The 21417-nt window shown below is 36.7% G+C and overlaps 2 protein-coding genes across 6 annotated transcripts in view; one reads left to right on the forward strand and one right to left on the reverse strand.

The window, feature by feature from the left end:
* Positions 1 to 3421: 3421 nt before the first annotated feature.
* LOC147409846 (STAY-GREEN-like protein) lies at positions 3422 to 7765 on the forward strand. Of its 2 annotated transcripts, none has more exons than XM_086431929.1 (5): positions 3422 to 3807; positions 5072 to 5248; positions 6126 to 6284; positions 6540 to 6686; positions 7057 to 7765. In XM_086431929.1, the coding sequence occupies exons 1-5, from the start codon at positions 3667 to 3669 to the stop codon at positions 7090 to 7092; spliced, it is 660 nt and encodes a 219-aa protein (XP_086288055.1). In that variant the 5' UTR covers positions 3422 to 3666; the 3' UTR covers positions 7093 to 7765. The 2 variants fall into 2 exon arrangements, with proteins under 2 accessions (XP_086288055.1, XP_086288054.1); XM_086431928.1 differs by having other exon boundaries at positions 3425 to 3807; positions 7052 to 7765.
* Positions 7766 to 8936: 1171 nt separating this feature from the next.
* Positions 8937 to 21417, reverse strand: part of SRT2 (sirtuin 2) — a 28172-nt gene continuing 15691 nt past the window's right edge. For 2 of the 4 annotated variants that reach the window (XM_086431927.1, XM_086431924.1), the window contains exons 6-12: positions 20842 to 21002; positions 20621 to 20750; positions 18862 to 19026; positions 17737 to 17864; positions 10629 to 10728; positions 10458 to 10535; positions 8937 to 9528 (exon numbers count right to left, since the gene is read on the reverse strand). In XM_086431927.1, the coding sequence (XP_086288053.1) occupies positions 10482 to 10535; positions 10629 to 10728; positions 17737 to 17864; positions 18862 to 19026; positions 20621 to 20750; positions 20842 to 21002 (738 nt within the window). In that variant the 3' untranslated portion in view covers positions 8937 to 9528; positions 10458 to 10481. The remainder of the gene's footprint in view (positions 9529 to 10457; positions 10536 to 10628; positions 10729 to 17736; positions 17865 to 18861; positions 19027 to 20620; positions 20751 to 20841; positions 21003 to 21417) is intronic. The other 2 variants (XM_086431926.1, XM_086431925.1) reach the window with 2 other exon arrangements.

The raw sequence follows: 21417 nt of genomic DNA on the forward strand, positions 1-21417 counted from the left end.
GCATAAAAACAATATCAAACATCAATCATACATGGGCATAAGAATAACCAAAAATCAAATTTTAAAAATTGACGATCATGAAGAGAAAAATGGTTGGATTTTCTCAAATATGGATACATTGGAGAAGAAAGAATATTGTTGCTTCCTTCTCCATCTTAGGTCTTGCAAATAGTGGATAGAGAAAAGCTAAAAATGAGGAAGAAGAATATGAAGAGAGTACATTGGGCGAAATGTCTTTCTTTCTTGACTTGCTTCGTTCTAAAATTAGCTAAAGAAAAGAGTGATTTGCCTTATATAATTGTTAAATCAAATGTGTTGAAGCAGTCCATCTCCAACTAGATTTGAGGATTTCGTTGGGATCAAGGAATCTCAACAAAATCAGAATCCTTGCTAAGCAAACCCAACAAATAAAAAAGGTGTTTTCTTAAAAAATAAAATTGAAAAAATATTTCAAATCTCTTTCAACCATACTCTTTAAAGTCAATGACACATTATGACCAGATGTGTGTTTGATGACATGTCATTGAAGGGGCATTTGTATGAATGCAAACATTGTACAATAGTCCCAAATTTCTTTAAAATTACAATAACCCCGTGTTTTCATAGTATATAACAAAAAGGATCCCTAAATGCTACTAATGAGCCCTACATCTAATTGGGTCCATTTGTTAAATATAACCTTTTATGAAATAGACTAAGATTTTCGTAGATAAAATCTAATTGTCTTTGTTCGAGTGATAGATGTTAGGTCCTAGGCCCATACACCCATAAGTTGGGTTAATCCACAATCAAACCATCAAAATCCACCAAATGAGCTTGATAAATCGTTAAACAACTTGATCTTGGGCTTTATAATTATAAAGATGGGTCAAATTCATTAAGAAGTCTTTATGACTATCGAAATTGGAGAAAAATCTTTTCGATCTTCAGAACAATTTACTAAAGTACTTTAAATTGGGGGTAAAATTGGAAAACCATTCTTACCTGATTATATAAATACCAAAGCCTAGGTATTCAAAAAAGGCCTAGATCATTTCACCCAAAGAAGAGAGCTTAGATCCCTTGCTCCTAGAGAAAATAAACATATATTTTCTCTCAAAAGAGAGGCTCCATCCTCTTTAGTGAAAAATGTCACAAGCCCTCCTCCAGAAAAGAAACAAATTTTTACAATACTTGGACACCAACATTCAGAGAAGATCAAGCTCGAAGCCCGTCTCCAAAGTAAAAAACCATCATTCTCAGGCAATAAAACATGAAGCCTGGAGAGAAGAAAATCACGCATCATCTTAAAAAATCTAATTGTTAATTAAAGGAGAACACGCCATCTAGTGAGTGTACTAAGAATTGTATCATCATCATTTTCATCAAAATTAATAAAATCATTTGTCATATTATTTTGCGCATCTCGAGGAAGCTTTATAAAATTTATTGTCCATAATGGCATTTCTCAAATGCGGTGCTATGATTTTCTCTTCAAACTTTCGAATCTTTTTTAGAGTTTTTATTCCCATGGCCCATGGCGAATGCCAAAAGATGTAGGTAAAAAAGAAATTACCTCACCCTAGAGCCGCGAGTGATCTCCCTTATGTTCCTTGCAAAAAAATGTCTTAAATTTGGGAGGGTTTCCCAAATTAAGACCCACGATCAAGTTAGCAAAAAAATTCAAAATGACTCAATTAGAAGACGAGATGAAAAGTCCATTACTTGTGTGTTGAAACTTGTATTTATAAATTACCAAAGTCCTTCTCACATTGGTAATTTTCTTTTTTTGAAAATCTTGCGAAATATCCTAAAATCATGCTTGGATTAAGAATTTCCATTTTTATCTTGTTGATTCCATGATGAATCACAATTCTTTCTCATGCTATTCTCCTTCCAATTTTGGTTTAAGAATCTCATTTTAGTTAGAATCCTATAGCTCCTAAGAAACCTTCCGTTTAAGATCTGTTTTTATTCTTGTACTAATTCCATAATCTTTCTTCAACGAATTATAGTGCTCCGCCATGTTAAGCCGAGTGCTTCAAATTCTTACACATGTTACTCAAATTGAATCCCCTCAAGGAGTTAGCTAAGATGATGTGTGGATAACTCTACTGAACTACTCACCCCGCCAAATGATCCTTCTTACTTTAAGGATGAGACACATGTCCTTTCCGACTCAGCCTTGTCTTGCTTTAGTGGTCACGTGGAGGTGTATTATTAGTCCATGTTGTGGAACATAATTATAACCCCACAGACTAGATGGTTTTTAGGTTGACTCTTCCAAGTTGATAAGTTGACTCAATGTTTATTGACTCGACAATCTTAGTTCCAAGAGTTTGGGACCAAGTCATCCCAAAATTCTATCAAGTCAAGTTGACTCGGACGAAGTTTCAAAACTATGGTCCCAACCATAATTAGCAATTCGGTGGACGGGAAAAAAACGGTACGAAAATAAATTGGGTACCATTCGGAATAGCAATGCATTGGTTCATTAAAAAATTCAACGAAAAAATGCAGGACGGTAAAAATACGATATGAAAATAATTCGAGAATGATTCGGATTCAACAATTTTTAAAACTTTCAAAATTTTGGATATATATAATATATGATATGATTTAAGAATTCTAATCTACTAATCAAATTATCAATATTTAAATTAAAAATATCTTAAGTAAATAAGTAAACAATCCATAATTATATACATCCAATAAAATATATATTCGCAATTAATGATTTAGTTTTAATCCATCTAATAATTATAGACAAAGGCAGAGTAGAGTAACAAATTTCAGAGAGAGAGGGGGCGAGGGGGAGGGGGAGAAGGGGTGGAGGGGAATTACTTGTAGAGATTGTGAGGGTGCATGGAGCAATGGAGGACTGAGGATATTCTTTGTCACTGACAATCTGACGACAAAAATTGCACTGGATGACGAACGGTCGACAAGTAAACTCTACGGTGGGCAAGTGGAGACGATTTTCAACTTAGGATTTTTTTTTTCTCTTCTCTTGAGGTTTTAAGAAAGACAGAGAGACGTTAAGAACTGATCACAGAAAAATACAAAGTATTTTATTAAAATACTTACGAAATATACGTACTAATCACGATCTAGTCGTTAAAATTCAAAGATCCGCGAATTAATTTAAATTTCTAAAACCAACGGCAATTTTGATCGGGAAGATTATTATACGTCTGATTCGTGAATCAATCGCAAATTTATTAACTATGATCCCGATTCAAATCCTAATTGATTGATGAACTTTGTGTTGTATGATGTACTGTAATAGTCCCCAAGAACCTTGATGATAGGTGTAACGCCACGTCATCAAAAGTTCTGATCACTTTATCCTCAAAATCATCCAAAAGAAAAAGAAAAAGTAATGACGTGTTACAAGCTTCATCTCTCTGAGTTCTCAACAACTCAACAAATAAAGAACAAAAGGCGAAGGGGACCTCACACAAACATGTGGTGTGAAGACGTCTACATAGATGTTTGGTCTGAGAATTGAGTCCACAAAATCAAAGAGTGAAACTCAAAATTGTCAAAAATCCACAACTCCATCAACACTATTTCTCTCTCTGTCTCTCTAGAACACAGACACACACAATGGGGAGATGGAAGGAAGAGAGAGCATTAGTAGAGAAATGTGAAAGATGAAGAGAAGAAGGGGTTTGTTATGTTTCCATGGCTTGTAATTCTTCTTCACCCAAGAGGGATTTCTTCATCCACAACAAGCTCTCCTCTTCTTCAAAAAGGAGACCCAAAGCACTTTTGGTTTCTTCTTTCTCAGACAGAAGATCTTCCTACAACCCCCTTGTTTTTCAGGTAGTCAATCAATCTTATCCTTTATGTTATCTAGTCTAGCTCTCTATAAATCAATTTTTTTTTCCCTCAATAGAAAAAAGTAGTAAATAAGTGATCAATGCTAAATTTTAGGCTGCAATGTTGAACTTGTAATTATAATGCATTGTTAACTTAAGTGGTGTTTGGTTGCCTACTGAACTCCATTCAACTAGTGGATTGTGATGTAAATCATGTTTTTAGCATACTCAAGAATAGATCTCTTTCTGTGGGTTTTTGAGGTATAAGTGTATTTTCAATTCAAATAAAGTTAATGTTGCAGCCAGACCAGCCATTTAGAGTTTGCCAATGGGCTACATTTGATTTTCATTCTTTCATAATCAAATGGTAGTACCACATATGTGCTCCATTACTACTGTGAATATGATCAGATAGGTTTCTCAATCTTGCAGCCTAAGTCAGAACTTTGTGTCTGATAAGGGTATTTTCTACAATGCACCCTCATTGATATAAATATAAAAAAATAAAAATAATAATTTAGAGAGATTCTATTGCCATGCCAACTTTTGCTAATGCCACTCCAATTCATATGTAAATCACCAAAGAATTAGCACACATCTTGGGGTGGCATTAGCGAAAGTTGGCACGGCAATAGAAACTCTCTTAATTAATAATACTCCCTGTTTTTATCAAACTTAGGACTATCCCGGTGTCCCCACGCCACATCCCCTTATAGTTTACTCACATTGGAACATGACTTGCATCGCATGCCCATGCCCATTGGTAATGCTGTTTAATCCATCTGAAATTTTAGCCCTTAGAGAATAACTTGTTCTCCTCATTGGGTAGATGTTAGAACTTAGCAAGGATATGAGCTCTCAAGAACCATGGTTTCAAACTCTGTTCAGTCCTAGTTGACTCAAGCGAGTTGCAATGGACTCAGAAAGCATTGAGAAAGTTTGCCTATGTGAATCAGGGATCCTCGTTACTTCTGCCAAAACTTATTTAAAAAATCAGCCCATTTTTATTTTTGAAAATCTCAATCAATTTTTTTTAGTTTTCAACCGAGTCAACCAGTTTTTTCAGGTTCCAGTTTTTTTTTTCTCTTTTCAATTAATCCAAATCTGTTGAACTAGTTTGAGAGGATTTAAATCAACCAAATAATATCTGATTGGTTGGTTCAAACCAGACTTGGCTGAGATACTATTTTGATTCCCAAATACAGTTCTTAGAACTTTGTTGAGAACTACCAAGTTGGACCTCTGTGCTGATATATGTTTATTTTTAGGCTGCTAGCCTTTTGGGGCCTCCAGCAAGATTTGAAGCTGCAAAGCTGAAGGTGGTTTTCATGGGAGATGAAATGGAAAAGTACACTGGAATTATCCCAAGAACCTACACCCTATCTCATTGCGATCTCACAGCTAACCTAACCTTGGCCATCTCCAACACCATCAACCATGATCAGGTTTGTGTTTTTATTATCTACTTTTTAGTATATAAGGCGATTCTCAAGGTACCAACTTGTTAAGTTGGTTAATGTTTGTGAGTGTTGATGCAACAAATTGGGCTCATAACCCATCCTCACCGACTAATTACCAACCACTAACCCGCTTGCTTTTTTTTGTGTGTGTGTTGGGGGAGGAAAGAGTATATAAGGCAACTTTGAAGGTGCTAGCTTGTTAAGTTGTTTGATGTTTGAGTGTTGATACCATGACCTGGGTTCAGAGCCCACCTTCACGTACTAATTACTAACCACTAGCCTCCTTGCTTGTAAAAAAAAGTGTATATAAGCCGACCTTGAAGTTGTCGATCTTCTAAGTTGGTTAAAGTCTGTGAATGATGATACCACAACCTGGGCTTAGAGCCTTCCATCATCAACTAATAACTAACCACTAACCCACCTTCTCATAAAAGAAGTGTATAATAAGGTTACTTTGCAAGTGCTAGCTTGCTAATTTGTTTAAAGTTTATGAGTGTGGATACCACCACTTGGGCTTAGAGCCTGCCTTCACCAACTAATTCTAACCACTATGCCGTTTTGCTTATGGAAAAAAAAGTGTTTAAAAAGTCTTTTAAAGTCTGTGCGTGTTGATACCAAAACTTGGGCTCAGAACCCGTATTCGACTACTAATTGCTAACCACTAACCCACTTGCTTATAAAAAAAAAAGTGTATAAAAAATGACTCTAATGCAACACATTTTAAATGCCATATACTAGATGGAAACCTCTGATCGAATGGTTTTGATTGATGATGGTATTGGGATTAAACCATATTTTCCAGTTAGGAAAGCTTGGGTGCTTGTATTGGTTATTTGCATTACATATACGCTTGTTGTTGCAGTTGAAAGGGTGGTATAGTAGGGATGATGTGGTGGCTGAATGGAAGAAGGTGAAGGAGGAGATGTGTCTGCATGTCCATTGCCATGTGAGCGGTCCCCATGTCTTGCCAGACCTAGCAGCAGAGTTTAGATACCATATCTTCACCAAGGAGTTACCATTGGTGAGCTAATCTTCTACCACAACAACCTACAAGAACTATCGATCTTATCTTCATCGTCTAATGTTTCCATTCTAACATCTTTGCACACGTCATCATCATCAGTAGAATCAATAGATCATTAAAAAATTTAACCTTGAATATTGGGTGATGAGGTACTCCATTCTTTTTGAATTACTGCTATCTTGTGTGGAAATGACAGTCACGATGATGATATGGAAGATCATTGCTCTCACAGTTATTGTGATTCATTCTTAGGTTCTTAAAGCTGTGTTACATGGAGAATCAATCTTATTCAAAGCGCATCCGGAGCTTAAGGAGGCTTTGGTTTGGGTGTGCTTCCATTCTAGTTCGAAGAAGTATAACCGTATAGAATGTTGGGGGCCTCTCAGTAAGGCTGCACAGGTGAGATTAAACTTAGGTGCTTGGAGGCATGAACAATGTGGCACAAGCATTGGCACTGGCACAGGCACGAGCACGGCACATGTAAGACTAGACATAGGTTCTTGAAACATGCACAATGTGATACAAGCACTGGCACTGGTATGTCAGGCACACTCTTCGCTTAATTAAAAGGGTGTCTGAGTGACGTTGTCATTTTACTTGGCAAAACCAATTATACGTATTGCCATTAACACTCTCACGAGTTCTTCAGGGCAATGCATGACCATTTGTACAAAACATTAAACTGAATTGATTTCTATGAGAATTTCCCAACTGTAAATAAGATCCTAATTTTCTAATAATTTTTGTGTTATTATTTTCTTTAGCGAAGGCATGGAGATCAAGTGCACGTTTCAAGTTCAGGTGAAGATGATTGTCATACATCAGAGAAATGGGGAATCTCAAAATCCATTTTCCAAGCGCTTGCTGCATTCCTCCTTTAATAGGATTGCATAGACAACATTTCTGGATCATTGCCCCTAATTCAACGAAGATGCAATTTTTTTCATAGTCCCGGGGTGCATCGTGCGACCAAATTGGTCTTGCACTAAAACATGGATTAGATCTGGGATTATTTGGCCCTTTTTTCCTATAACTCATTTCCTTTCTGAAAGGTCATCAATTCACAGGAATTCTTCAACATGACTTCATTCATTTGTTAATCTATGGATGATATCTTTGTTGTTCTGTATCTCCTTCTATTTGCGTGTACCTGCCTTTGCTTCTATGTGTCTCATTTCAGGTTGTGCTTCTATACAATGAGTAGCAGTGCTGAGTGCTTATTGTTGGATGGACATTGTTTAGCTGCTGTGGTGGCTCTTTCCTGATTGATAATAAGCGCTTAACAAGCCATTGGCATTTGGGATTACTGAGGAATGAATGATAAATTATTGAATAAATGGTGCCTTCAGCAATGCTTTCGTAGACAAGGGTGGGGAGACCTCATCTTGCACCCAACAATACCCCATTCAATTGTAACAAATAACCTCATTCATTTCTTCATTTTAATATATATTGAACCCTCTCTTTGCTGTAGTTAATCTGTTATCCAGCTGAAGTTGCCATGCTTTTAATTCTGAAAGAGGAATCTTATGAATAAACTCACTTTTATGATAATGTTGGGGGATATTTCGAAGGAACGGTGTACAAGATCCTTAGAAGGGACTGACGGAAAGATCCGCCAAGTGGCTGAGTGCCCACCTATGCAGGGATTGACACAGTTATTTGCTCTAAAGAAGATCTATTCAGAAATATTTTTGCAGTTAAGTAGCAACCATAAACAGCTTAGCTTAGAAACCCCATTTCAAATTGAGCTATAAGCATCAAAAGTTCTCTCCTTATGGATTGAATGAAGAAAATTACTCAAGTCAGGGTTTCTTACATGTTTTCCATTTTCTTTCTTGCTTTAATTAGTTTCCCTATTATTTAGGATAAATAATAGATTCTCAGTTCAAATCATAGCTTACAAGATTTTTTATGTTAACAAAGTTTGCTACATTGGTCATTTTGAACTTGAAGCAGAGATGATAAAGCTCTAAATTGATAAATCTAACAATCTAATCAATGATGAATCAAATGGTGTTGAGTATTCACTAAGTTTGTGTCACGTTGAATCATCTAGCTGGATATTTCAAATGAGGGAAGGCAATTCTAGAGTTTTATATTGATTATTTCCAACCTCTTTTGAAGAATATGAAAAAAAAAAAAAAGAAAAAAAAAGAGAGATTTGCATTAGGGACATCTTTTATCAATTTTCATGTGTTTTGCTATTATTTCTTTATTTTCAAGACCAAATCTTCTTGATAAGTTATTTTCATGATTTTTACCTGTCTGAAGATCATTTGGTTTCCATCTTCAAAAAGTTGGAATCTTTTTTCACAGATGAAAGTTTTGTTTGGTTTTTATGTACATGACACATGAATTCTATTAGAACAAAGATTGTTCTCTTTGACACTCTTTTGTTTAAAAGTGTAATGTTTGAATACAATGTGATCCTTGTTTATAGTGCTAATGATTCTATTTTTAATCAAATCTTTCCCTTCTTCCTCTCTCACAAACCAAATCAAATGCAAATGACATGTAGATGTAACTAAATTCATTGTGGCCCATGTAGGATGGGACGATAGATCAATGCATAATTCAAAAAGAAAATCAATCAGATGGGCCATTTAGTAAATTCCCATCGACCAAAAAAACAAAAAACCAACACACTTGGAAAAAAAGTAATTACATTCCAATACAATGGCTAGATATCATATCACTGCATGAAAAATGATCAAATTTAGTCTTTACAAATCACCGATAATGTTGTTTTTTCGGTTAAATTAACATGTGTAAATCTATCAACTCCAACTCTGATTTGGCATGCCAAATGATAGGGCTTACACAACTCCTAGACTAAATTCCTGTAACCAAGTCCAAGTCCAACTAACTGCCACTTCAAAACATACCAGATTAACAAGAGACATGGCTTCACAATGAATTGTGCTGAGGACAAGATTCATTCAGCCGACCCAAAATGTTGAGAAGGCTTTGATGATGATAGATACATAGATTAATTGATTAAACATTTCACTAATTATTACGATCATATACAAACAACATGAGCCCGTAATACAAGAAATAACCATCAATTGATAACATAAATAAAAATATGGGAAACATGAAGTCTTGAAGCAGGTCCAAGGATTTCCTTACGATTTTTTCCATTCCTAGTGACGCCATTGCTCTTTGGAAAGTGAAGTCTTTGTTTGTTGAGAAGGCCAAGACGAATGATTCCCTTGCCTGACTGAAACAAGCCTAGCTGAAATCAAGAGAGAAATCGATGATAGTGATGTTTATCTAGGCTGGAAGTACTCGGTATTCTTTCATTATAATATAGATGAATGTTGATTATAATATAAATAATGTTGTCAAATGCAATCACATATGTTAATTTTTATCAGTAAATTGCATATTAGCCATGGCATATGTGATTTAGTGATTCTAAAAAATTATGCCATTCCAAACAAAAGTATGCAATGGCACATGCAGTATGTGATGGCATATTACTCCAGTGGTTAAAATTTTGATTATTGGAGCATTAACTTTTAACTTTTTTTAATCTATCTTCTCCTAAAAATACCCTACTCTTGCATCATTCTAAGCTATTTCTAGTACTCTTTCACTCACATATATTCTCTTTAAATCTTATTTTTCAAAATATTGAGTTTATGCATTCTACCATAAGATCATATAATCCTGTGAGTAAAGTCTTAAGGTGGAGTCCATTTTAAGTTTCCAAACTAGAACTTAATAATTGAAGTAGAGCCACATTTGTATAATGGAAAAGTTTATACATTACTGACTATTTTGACTTCTTTTGTTTTTGTTACTAAATGACTAAACATAATCAATTTTGAAAATGAAAGGTATCCAATGTATTGTTTTAGGTTTGTTTTAATTTTCTAATATTTTTCGGACCTTTTAAAACTTTTTTTTTCTTATTTTAATTTTTTTTTAGATTAAAAAAATAGTTTGTGCAATATGCTACCACATATGCCATACGCGGGTCGCAAATGCTATTTGATAACATTGAATAAAAACCTTGGGCTATGTGTGTGCATCTAAAAATGGACAATGAGGCAGCACAACAGTTTGAACATCACCTCTAATAACTTTAAACTAAACACTACTTAGCAGGTCATGGTAAAATCATAAAATTTTATGAGAAATAATATTTCATTAACTCACCTCTTACGATATTTCTTTTAGGACTCATTGCAGAGTGGGTACAGTGAGGCATCCAATGTCAAGCAACCTAGGTAGAGCCTGGAAAAGCAAATATAGGCACTTGAAAATAAGATGAAGCTCACACAACTATGCCTAGTATTGTCCATTAAGTTTGATTTTACAGGATTATACCTCCCCACATCGAGCATTGATTTTCAAGGGCACAAAGTCATCAGCCCGAGTTACACCGATATTCACAATTGCAATGGCAGCATTTGCCTCATAAGCAGCTCTGTGGAATTCAATTTGAAAAGAAATTCAGTATGATGAGTTTTTTCAGCAAATGACAATAATAGAACAGGGCAGAGCTAGTCATCTTAATTAAAACCATCTATTTTAATTATTGAATTTGAATAACTATGATGAAAGCTCACATGGTAAATGAAATAGCAAAATAAGCTTCAGCTTTATGCATATAATTAAATCTCAAACTCATCTTGCTTGTACAAGTGGGTACATATGAATTTGTGCTTAAATAGTTCTCTATAGTCTATACATAGGTCCACATGGTCAGATATGGGAATATATTGTGGAGTAACCATGCACATATCAACCAGCCAACCATCAATTACTGTCATCAATATCACCATGGCCTTATGGCGAGTCATCTTATGCTCCTATGGGCACATTTGGCTGCAATGATAACTCACCCCAGATTATTTTTAACATGAAGAAAAACCAAGTTCGACAAATAATCTTGCACAAAAAACGCACCTTTTTATTGAATAAAAAAATGTGCCTGGCACAAGACAAATAATCCACATCCCAGTGCATTCCTCTGGACTATAAAAGAAATAGAATTTCTGTCGTCTGAAGCTTTGTTACCGAGTTCGCTAATATAGTACCAAACTGTGAACTACTACAAATCAAACCAATTTGAGGTTTGGTTCATAGTGGGTTCGTCAACATCAATGAATCTGACGAACCCCCATGTTTTGGTGAATTTTAGAGATGCCCCCACAGTTTTGTAAATGTTAGAGATAACCCTCATTTTAGAAATCCCAAGATTTGGTCAATATTAGAGATATACCCCTGTTTTCAAACTGATGAGGTGTCCCTTGACCTGAGTTTTCTTCTATGCTATTAAAATAAATGACTTCAAATATCCTCTATGACCTAACCTCTAAGAACCAGGTTTGTTTAAGAGTGGAGAACCATGAACAGCAAACCTGGATTTGAACCAAGCGAACCAACGAACCAGGTAACATAGGTCCGAACAATAAAGAAGTTGATTCCTTCATCCCTGTGAATCACATGGAAGTAGGATACTATCTATTCAAGGTCACCTTTATTTTATCAAATAAAAAAAATGTGCCATCACAAGATAAATAATCTACATCCCAGTGCATCCCTCTAAACTAAACAAGAAATAGCCTTTCTATTGTTTGAACACTAGAGTAGATTCCTTCACCATTGTGAATCACGCGAAAGTAGGATAGTACTCTTTGTTTTCAAGGGCCATAGAGTTTCATAAAATGTTCATGGAGAAGATTTTTAGAAGAGAAAAGAAAAACCTTGCTCCATAATTAGAGCTTGGCATATATATAATCAATAATGAAGGATTAGTCATAAATGCCCTTACAAAGAAATAAATAAAAAAATAAGAAGAAATAAACTAATATTAGTAAAACTAGAACTAACTATTCTAATATTTCCAATACTCCCCCTCAAGCTAGGGCAAATATATCAACTAGACCCAGTTTGGCGAGATGAGAGTTAATGGCAAAGGGTCCCACAGACTTTGTAAGCATATCGGCCAGTTGATCTGAAAAAAGAACAAAGACTATCTCAAGTGCACCAGATCGAACTTTCTCCCTGAGAAAGTGAACATCAACCTCAATGTGCTTAGTTCTTTCGTGAAGGACTGAGTCAGATGCAAGCATGATAGTAGACTTGTTGTCACAGAATAGCGAGGAGGAACCCGCAATAGGGAATCCCAACTCTGTCAGCAAAGATCTAAGCCAAAGAAGCTCACATGTGTCAAGAGCCATAGCACGATACTCGACTTCAGCAGACGAACGAGAAACCACACTTTGTTTCTTACTTTTCCACGAAATAAGATTACCACCATAGAAAGTACAGAAACCAGATGTAGATCTCCTGTCTGTAATAGAACCCGCATAATCAGCATCAGCAAAACAGGACAAATATGGCTGAGCAGTAGACGAATAAAATAAACCGAGACCAGGACGAGACTTCAAGTAGCGAAGGATACGATACACAGCGTCAAGATGAGAGATACGCGGAGTATGCATAAACTGACTGACTACACTGACTGCAAAGGTCCGGTCTAGTGTTAGTCAGATAAATCAAACGGCCCATGAGTCTTTGGTAAGATGAAGGATTAGATAGAAGCTCCCCAGATTCAGCATGAAGACGATGATTCTGATCCATTGGAGAAGAGACAGGACGACAACCAAGCATACCAATGTCCTGAAGAAGATCCAATGTGTATTTGCATTGAGATAACGAAATATCACGACGTGAACGGGCCACTTCTATCCCCAAAAAGTACTTGAGGGGACCTAAGTCCTTGACCTTAAAAACATTACCCAATTGCCTCTTAACCCTGTTAATCCATTGTACATCATTTTCAGTTACTATAATATCATCCACATAAACCAAGACCATTGTATTGCGACCTACTCCTCGTCGAATAAAGCAAGTATGGTCAGAGTGGCATCTAGAAAAACCCATAGATAGAATGACCTCAGAGAAGTACTGGAACCAAGCTCGCGTAGACTGCTTTAGGCCATACAGAGATTTTAGAAGACGACATACTTTCCCAAAATACTCCTCCTGAAGATGAAACCCAAGAGGGGGATCCATATAAATGATTTCTGTCAAATCACTGTTTAGAAAGGCATTCTTCACATCAAGTTGATGAAAGGGCCATGAATGACATGCCGTTAAAGAGATAAGAAGACGAACAGTAGTAAATTTGGCTACAGGGGCAAATGTGGCACCAAAGTCCTGTCCTGGAGTCTGTATAAATCCCTTAGCAACGAGGCGGGCCTTGTTGCGATCAATAGTACCGTCTGCAAGATACTTGACGGTGAAAACCCATTTACAGCCAGTAGTCCGCACCCCAGAGGGAAGAGAAACAAGTTCCCAGGTATGATTCTTCTGCAATGCATCCATCTCAGTAGTCATAGCTTTAGTCCATTTAGGATCACATAAAGTCTCAGATACAGACCGAGGAATTCGAATAGAGTCTGTGACGGCAAGATAGGCTCGATAGGAAGGAGAGAGACCCTGATAGGAAACAAACTGGACAACAGGGTGATTAGTAACACACCCTCGCTTACCTTTGCGAAGTGCAATAGGTAAGTGAGAGTCAGAAATAGAAGGAACAGGAGTAAATGTAGAAGGTGGTATACTTGAGTCCGAAGAAGATGGTGGCAAAGGTTGAGAAGGGGGAGGGCACCGAGAGTAAACTTGCAGCGGCGATGAAAAAGAAGATGGGGAGAACACCGGTGATGGTAGTACTATAGAGTCCTGCAAAGGAAAATAGTCTTGCAAAGAAGATGAAACAGGAAAAAAATGAACATTTTCAAAAAATGTGACATCCAGGGAATGAATAAGACGATGGGTGAGTGGATTATAACACCGATACCCCTTTGACATAGATGAGTAACCCAAGAAAACACAACGATGGGTTTTGTCATCGAGTTTGGTGCGATGGGGAATTCTATCCTGAACAAAGCAAGTACACCCAAAAACTCTCGGTGTAATGGGAAAGAGAGTGTTATTAGGATGAAGAACATGAAAAGGCACCCGTCCCCCTAAGGTACGGCTAGGAACACGGGTTATTAAAAAAGCAGCAGTAAGAACAGCCATATTCCAATAGGACTTGGGAATAAATCCCTCGTAGAAGACAACGGACAATGTTCATGAGGTGGCGGTTCTTACGTTCCGCCACCTCGTTTTGCTCAGGGGTGTATGGGCAAGTTAACTGATGAAGCATACCATGTGTATAGAGATGGGACCGAAGCCCATCAGAAATATATTCTCCTCCATTATCAGTCCTAAGAGATTTGACAGTTATGTTGTACTGAGTCTGAATCATTTTTAGAAAATTAGCAACAATAGGGAGCACCTCAAGACGAGAATGCATTAAATAAATCTAAGTACAACGAGAATAGTCATCAATAAATGTAACATAATATCTATGACCATTAAAAGTCACAATAGGAGAAGGCCCCCAAACATCAGAATGTACTAAGTCAAAAATAACATTAAAACGATGCATGCGAGGAATATAAGATGTACGTGTGTGTTTAGAAAGCTCACATACAGAGCACTAAAATTTGTGTCCATTACAAGAAGTTTTTAAAGCAGGAAATAATGAACATAAGTGCTGAAAATTAGCATGTCCTAAGCGAGCATGCCATAAGTCTAAAGTCTGGGAAGAAAAAGTATGATTTCCGATGAGTGGGAGGACGGAAACTGGAGCAACAGTGGGTGGAACGCCAAACAGGTACAACCCATCCCTCTCATGCCCCTTGCCAAAAATCCTCCTCGAAGTCAGGTCCTGAAAGACATAGTAGGTAGGAAAAAATGTTACAGAACAATTTAGATATTTTGTTATACTACTCACAGACATAAGGTTAAGAGATAGGTTAGGAACATGGAGAACAGAATCAAGTGAAAAGTCAAGGGTCAAGGAGATAGTACCCTTGCTGTGAATAGGGGTAAGAGACCCATCAGCAAGACGAACCTCCTTATGAATAGTAGGAAAAATGGGAGAAATAAAATTATTAGATTCACCGGTCATGTGATCAGAGGTACCAGAATCAATTACCCAAGTCAGAGGAGCAGAGCCAGACTGAGAGGCATGAAATGCAGAAGAGTTACCTGGAGGTATGGTAACAGATGCGACTGTTGAGGATGAGGGAGTCTGAGCTTGGAGCTGATCCCGTACAATAGTTGTAATCTGTGTCTGTAGGTGTTGCAAATCAATAGTTCCAAGGGACGCAGGTTCAACAGAAATAGATTCCACAACAGCAGCACGGGGCTGTCCACCAGAAGATCTCAACAGGTGGGGATAGAGTTGAAAACAACGGGCCTTCTCATGTCCAGTCTTCCCACAGTGGCTATACGTAAGACCATTACCTTTACCACGTCCATGGCTTCCACGACCTCGATTCCCAAATACTTGAGTACGGGAGTTAGAGAAACTCGAATTGATCGCGAGAGCCATCTGATCTGTATCTAAAGCAGAGATAATGGCAGGAGACTGAATCTAAGAGGGAACGACACGGTGACGATGCTCATCGCTATCAATGGTCGCAAATGTCTCAAATAAGGACGGTAAAGGCGTGGTATTAAGAATTTGAATCCACAGTGCTTCAAACTAAGGGCGTAGACCCATGAGGAACTGATATGTCCGATGACGAGCAATTCTCTTGACTACATACTCAGCTGCCTCAACAGACAACTCAGCCATAGACTCATAGTGCGAGAGTTCCTCCTATCGAGACTGAAGGAATCCAAAGTAATCAGCAATACTCTGATTTCCCTGTGTAGCCTGAGCAATATCCCAGTAAAGTTCATAAATTCGGGAGTCATTACGAGCATGTGCATATGTTTGAGTGAAAGTTGTCCACAAAGAAGAGACGGTCTCATGATACATAAACATAGTGTAGATGCGTTGCTCCATGGAATTATATAACCATCCAATAATGGTGCAGTTATCAATTTTCCATTGTTCAAATTTTGGATCAGTGAATGATGGCTTAGAAATAACACCTGACAACCAACCAGATTTGCCTCTACTACCCAAATAGAGGCGTATAGACCTAGACCAGGACTGAAAGTTAAGACCATCTAATGGTGCATTGGTTATACGCTGGACTAAGAAATTTGCCCCAAGAGTTGTGGTAGAATCCTTAGTCTCGTGAGGCGTTGTCATTGCAACTATGAAGTTCAAAGAAAAAAATAAATGCTCCTTGTTGCTATCAAAGAAAGCCACAAAATAATATCTTCGTACAACCTTAGAGCTATTGTAGAACTGATCGTAAGGGCAGTTAAGGTCTAGTGGGCTAATCCCAAGGGTTGTTTAGGGTCTGGAGACTGATCGAATGACTGTTTGCAGCCTGAATGTTTGATCGCAGGGCTTGAATAGAGCATATAAACAGATTGCAAGGCTGCAATCTTTGTCTGCTGGCGCCGCAGGCTTGTTTATGATCATATAATCTGATCGCAGGAAGTTTTTAGGGCATAAAACATGATCGCAAGTTTCCTAATGTCCTGTAGATGTGATCGCAGATTGGATTTGGAGCATACGACCTGATCGCAGGATGTTGCAAGGCATAAAACTTGATCGCAAGTTTGCTAAGGACCTAGAGGTATGGTTGCAGACGTGATTCAGGCCATACAACCTGATCGCAGGCTGTTGTAGGTCGTAAAACCTGATCGCAGGTTTGCTAATGACCTAAAGTTAGGATCACAGACTTGATTCAAGCCATACAACCTGATCGCAGGTTGTTTAGAGCAAAAAACCTGATCGCAGGTTTGATCATAGAAATTTTTTTTTTTTTTAATAAGAGAAGAAACGAAGATGGAGGCTCTAATACCAAGAAGAGTTTTAGAAGAGAAAAGAAAAACCTTGCTCTATAATTAGAGCTTGGCATATATATAATCAATAATGAAGGATTAGTCATAAATGCCCTTACAAAGAAATAAATAAAGAAATAAGAAGAAATAAACTAATATTAGTAAAACTAGAACTAACTATTCTAATATTTCCAATACATGGTACCCAGTAATCAAATCAGAAATTTCATGCATGGAGGATGATACACAAGGGGTGTCAGTTGGGAAACAATGATGAAGAAATGCCCCCAAATAGGGGGACATTAGTGCTACAATAGCTGAGCCTCCACTTGTGTCAGAGTCATCAAAGGGAATTACACAACCATATGCCCAAATATTTATTCTTGCTAATGGAATTCATATCTTATGATGAGTATTCTTTGGCAAATTGGCCAATTGCGTTCCTTAGCTTCATTATGAATACTATTTCCATCAGACTATAACCAAGGCCAAGTAAATCAGAGGCCTTACCAAAACAAGAGGAGGTGAAATTATATATATATTTTTCATATTCAAGTAATTAAAAAAACAATTCCATTGCATGATGATCCCAGTTTCCATAGTTCAATTTTCTAAATAACATGGAAACTTCCATATCTCGGGCTTATTTTTAACATGGAAAAAATGTACAGACTATTTGTACCTCACAAGTCGGAAAGCAGACATGGTCATTAGTGAGGAACCCAAGACTAGCAAAGCATCACATCCTTTTGCAGCTTCCATTGCTTTATCAGCTCTATCCTTGCGGACATTATCGCCAAAGAAGACAACCTAAACACAAACAACAAAATAAGAGCACCTCAACACTTCATTCCCACATACCGTTCTTTTGTTTCTTTTTCATTTTTTTCTCTCTTTTTTGCAATCATCATCGCTCACAATTTCTCACGACAAAACTATTGATGAAAGAAATTCAGGAGCATTCACTGGTTGACATGGCAAAAATATACACAAGTTGCAAGGGTGAATAATATAATAACTAACCAAACCTCATATCTAGTAATGAAAAGAACCAATCTGACAACTAAAAAGATTATATATCATATATAAAATACATGAAAGAAACAGTAAATAGAAGTAAACCACTGCTCTTTAGTACTCCCATAGGAAGCTCATATGCCAGTTTCTTGTATTGAGAGCATCCTACAGAGATAAGCATGCTTCGCATGGAAATACTTCAGGTTAAAATGCTTGCTACTTTCTACAAGCAACACTATGTAACTCATGACATTGTAATATACATTTGGGGCCTCGTTCATACCATGGCATGCCAGACTTAACAATACAAGATTTGTTGCTGGATTGTATAATAGAATAACACCACTTGTGTGTGCTGAAATATTCTCTCAGTTTTCCGGGTCATTCATAAACTTCTACAAACATCAACACTCTATCACTCTCTGATTCTTGCTGTTGTTGCGTGATATAAACGCTGTATCTGGAAAGGATTAAATTAATTTAGCAAACATCATATTTAACATTGAATAATGAAGTGTTAATCACTTCAGAGACCCCAGTTTGTATCTGATGTGCAGCGAACTTGTTTTAAGCTTTCAGCTGGGACCGATGCCCGTGAACTGTGAACTGTTCCACATCTATCTACTTTCACCATCCACAAATTAAATGCAAAAATAACAAAAATGGGTTTAAGAGACCTACCTAAAGTACATTAGAGAAAAAAAAAAAGAATTATTACCAATAAAAAGCACTGATTTGATTGTGGTTCTCATAAAATGTAAATCTCATTTTAGTAGGAAGAAAATCTTACATCAGGTTTCAGCACTCCATTGCACTTTTGGCAGGTAGGGATATGGAAATCCTCCTCCCAAAATTTCTCATCAATCTGAACATCACCATCAGGCCTTTGGTTCATGCCAAAGCTCTTATCTGACCCAGGGTTTCCAAAGTTCAAATTTTCAATTGCTGTAGCCCACTGCAAAACATCATAGAACAGTTAAAATGTCCATTGCAAATCCCAAATAAACACTATATAACAAAGAGATGGACAAATGTGTCGGTACCTGTCATTTACAAGGTCTAACATGATGTATATTTAGCTATATTTAATTCAGAATTTTTTATTTTATTTTTACAATAAAATAAGGAATGAAATATCATCATCATGAAAGCCTTATCGTACTAGGGTAGGCTGAACAAATCTTGCTTTCCATTCAATTATCTCTATAAGGCTATGTTTTATGTTAATTCAAGTGTGTTCCTATCACTCCCACCACCTCAATCCACTTTCTTTTTGTTCTTCCTCTCTTTTAGGATCTTCAACTTGTACATTTCTTCTATCAGGGACTGCAATCAGCCTTCCCTGCACATGATCAAAGCATCTCAATTGGCCTTTCGTTAGTATATCACCTGTTGGGACTACTCCACACTAAAAAATTGTGTATATGACAAGTATATGAAAACATTTCTAGATACCATAACTTAATAAAAATATATTCTACTATTAAACCATGGTTTAGTTTAACAACATAAATAGTATTTGGAAGAAAGATTACACCAACCCTCTTTCATAATTTAATTTTCTTTTTTAAAGAAAATCATTAAAATAAAGGGTCACACTACTTACATCATAAGATGTTCATCAGGGTGTGCTGTGTGTCAATATGTGTCCAAAATCACAACATTCCTAAAGTGGCATGTCCTTGTTACTTATTAATCACCCAGAATGATATATATTTAATATTGATGGCCTCACCAATTTCAGTTTCAGAATGCTGAAGGTACAAACAATTGATAAAACCTTGAAAAAGGTTTTTAGCAATAAAAATTAACACATCAAGAAACTGAATTTAAGGACAGATTGCCAATACATGATACATAACGAGATGAAAAGTAAAATTTACATTTTCTGAATGTATTTAAATCGTAGTGAAATTCTTCCAAACATATAAATGCTGCTAATTTTAATATTTGGAATTTGTCTACCTATTCCACGTACTTCTATTATTGGCATTCTTCTGACAGAATCTAATGCTCCATTGTAAGAGATGCAAGTAATGCAGAGTGGTCTATAACTATTGACCACGGTTCATCAACAATCACATTTACTGAAATTTTGACTTTGACTTGATATTTGATAGTTTTTTTATAATAATTTTTTTTCTTGAAAAGTATAAGCCTTCATTAAGGTAAAGGAAGTAATACAGTCAAATGGAGGTCGAGGAGATCATCATAGAAAGAGTGAAAAATCCTTTCAAATTAGTAGTGCACATAACAAAAATTACAATACACTGCTTTCTCTATGGAAAGTAACACAATAAACCATGAAAGTTTTCCAACAAACAATATAGGAACGTACTGAACCATCCCATGCAAAGGTATCGAAAGCTCCAACCAAAACTCTTTCCAAGGACAACCATTTGACAGTGTTCACATAATAAAATAATGCAGCAAGCAACAATGGCACCATACTTATAAATAAATAAAAAGTGACAATGGTACCGTCAGAAGTTTAGATCATATCTGCAAGGATAGATAATGACAGTATACTGAAAAAGCAGAAGGCAAACCTTTGGATTTAGGGCCTTTACTTGGTCCTGAAACAAATTCCGGCAGAAAGAAAAACCGCATTCTAGACAAATTACAGAATACACAGTCCCATGTAGTTCAAGTGGGTTGGTGCCAGCATGATGATGCAACCTGAAACAAAATACAGATGAATAAGTTTCATTATACTCAATATGGATTCTTTAGACTTCCTTACTAAAGGATATGGGATAGGGGCCGTTACCTGTCAACGTTTTGGGTGATCATAAAATTTATTCGACCAACTTTTTCTAAAGATGCTAGAGCAGTATGAGCTGCACCTGGCTGTGCTGCAGTGAATTGTCTCCATCCAGCATAGCTCCTTGCCCAATACCTCTTACGGGCTCGGCTTGAGCGGAGGAATTCCTGATCACATAATGAGCCACAAGAGAATAAAAGTTAGAAACAGAACACTTATAGCTAGAAAAACAGAAAAGAGAAGAGCAAGTATTAGAACATGGTTTGCTTTTATGATCGGATACACGATCTGTTAGAGAAAAGTGAGAAATACAAGCTAATGAAGACCAGTACACAGTGAGAGATTCTCAATAGAGAAACAAAATAAGAATTACAATTGGAAACTAATGTCCCTCCAATTAATAACCAAGTCTCTCGTGTCTTGGATGGTAATGGACATATATTAGCAAGGTGAGCTTAAGAATCAAGCCTCCATGGTTGCCCTATTTTTCCTCGAAAATTCAACTATTACACTCTTTCCCAAGGCACCAATATATCATAAAAAGAGATAGCTTCCAAAGAAAGCAGCCACAAGGGAAGAACC

The sequence above is a fragment of the Akebia trifoliata genome, chromosome 2 (genome assembly GCF_017979445.1).
Source record: "Akebia trifoliata isolate Shusen 1 chromosome 2, ASM1797944v1, whole genome shotgun sequence".
In the NCBI taxonomy this organism is placed as follows: Eukaryota; Viridiplantae; Streptophyta; class Magnoliopsida; order Ranunculales; family Lardizabalaceae; genus Akebia; species Akebia trifoliata.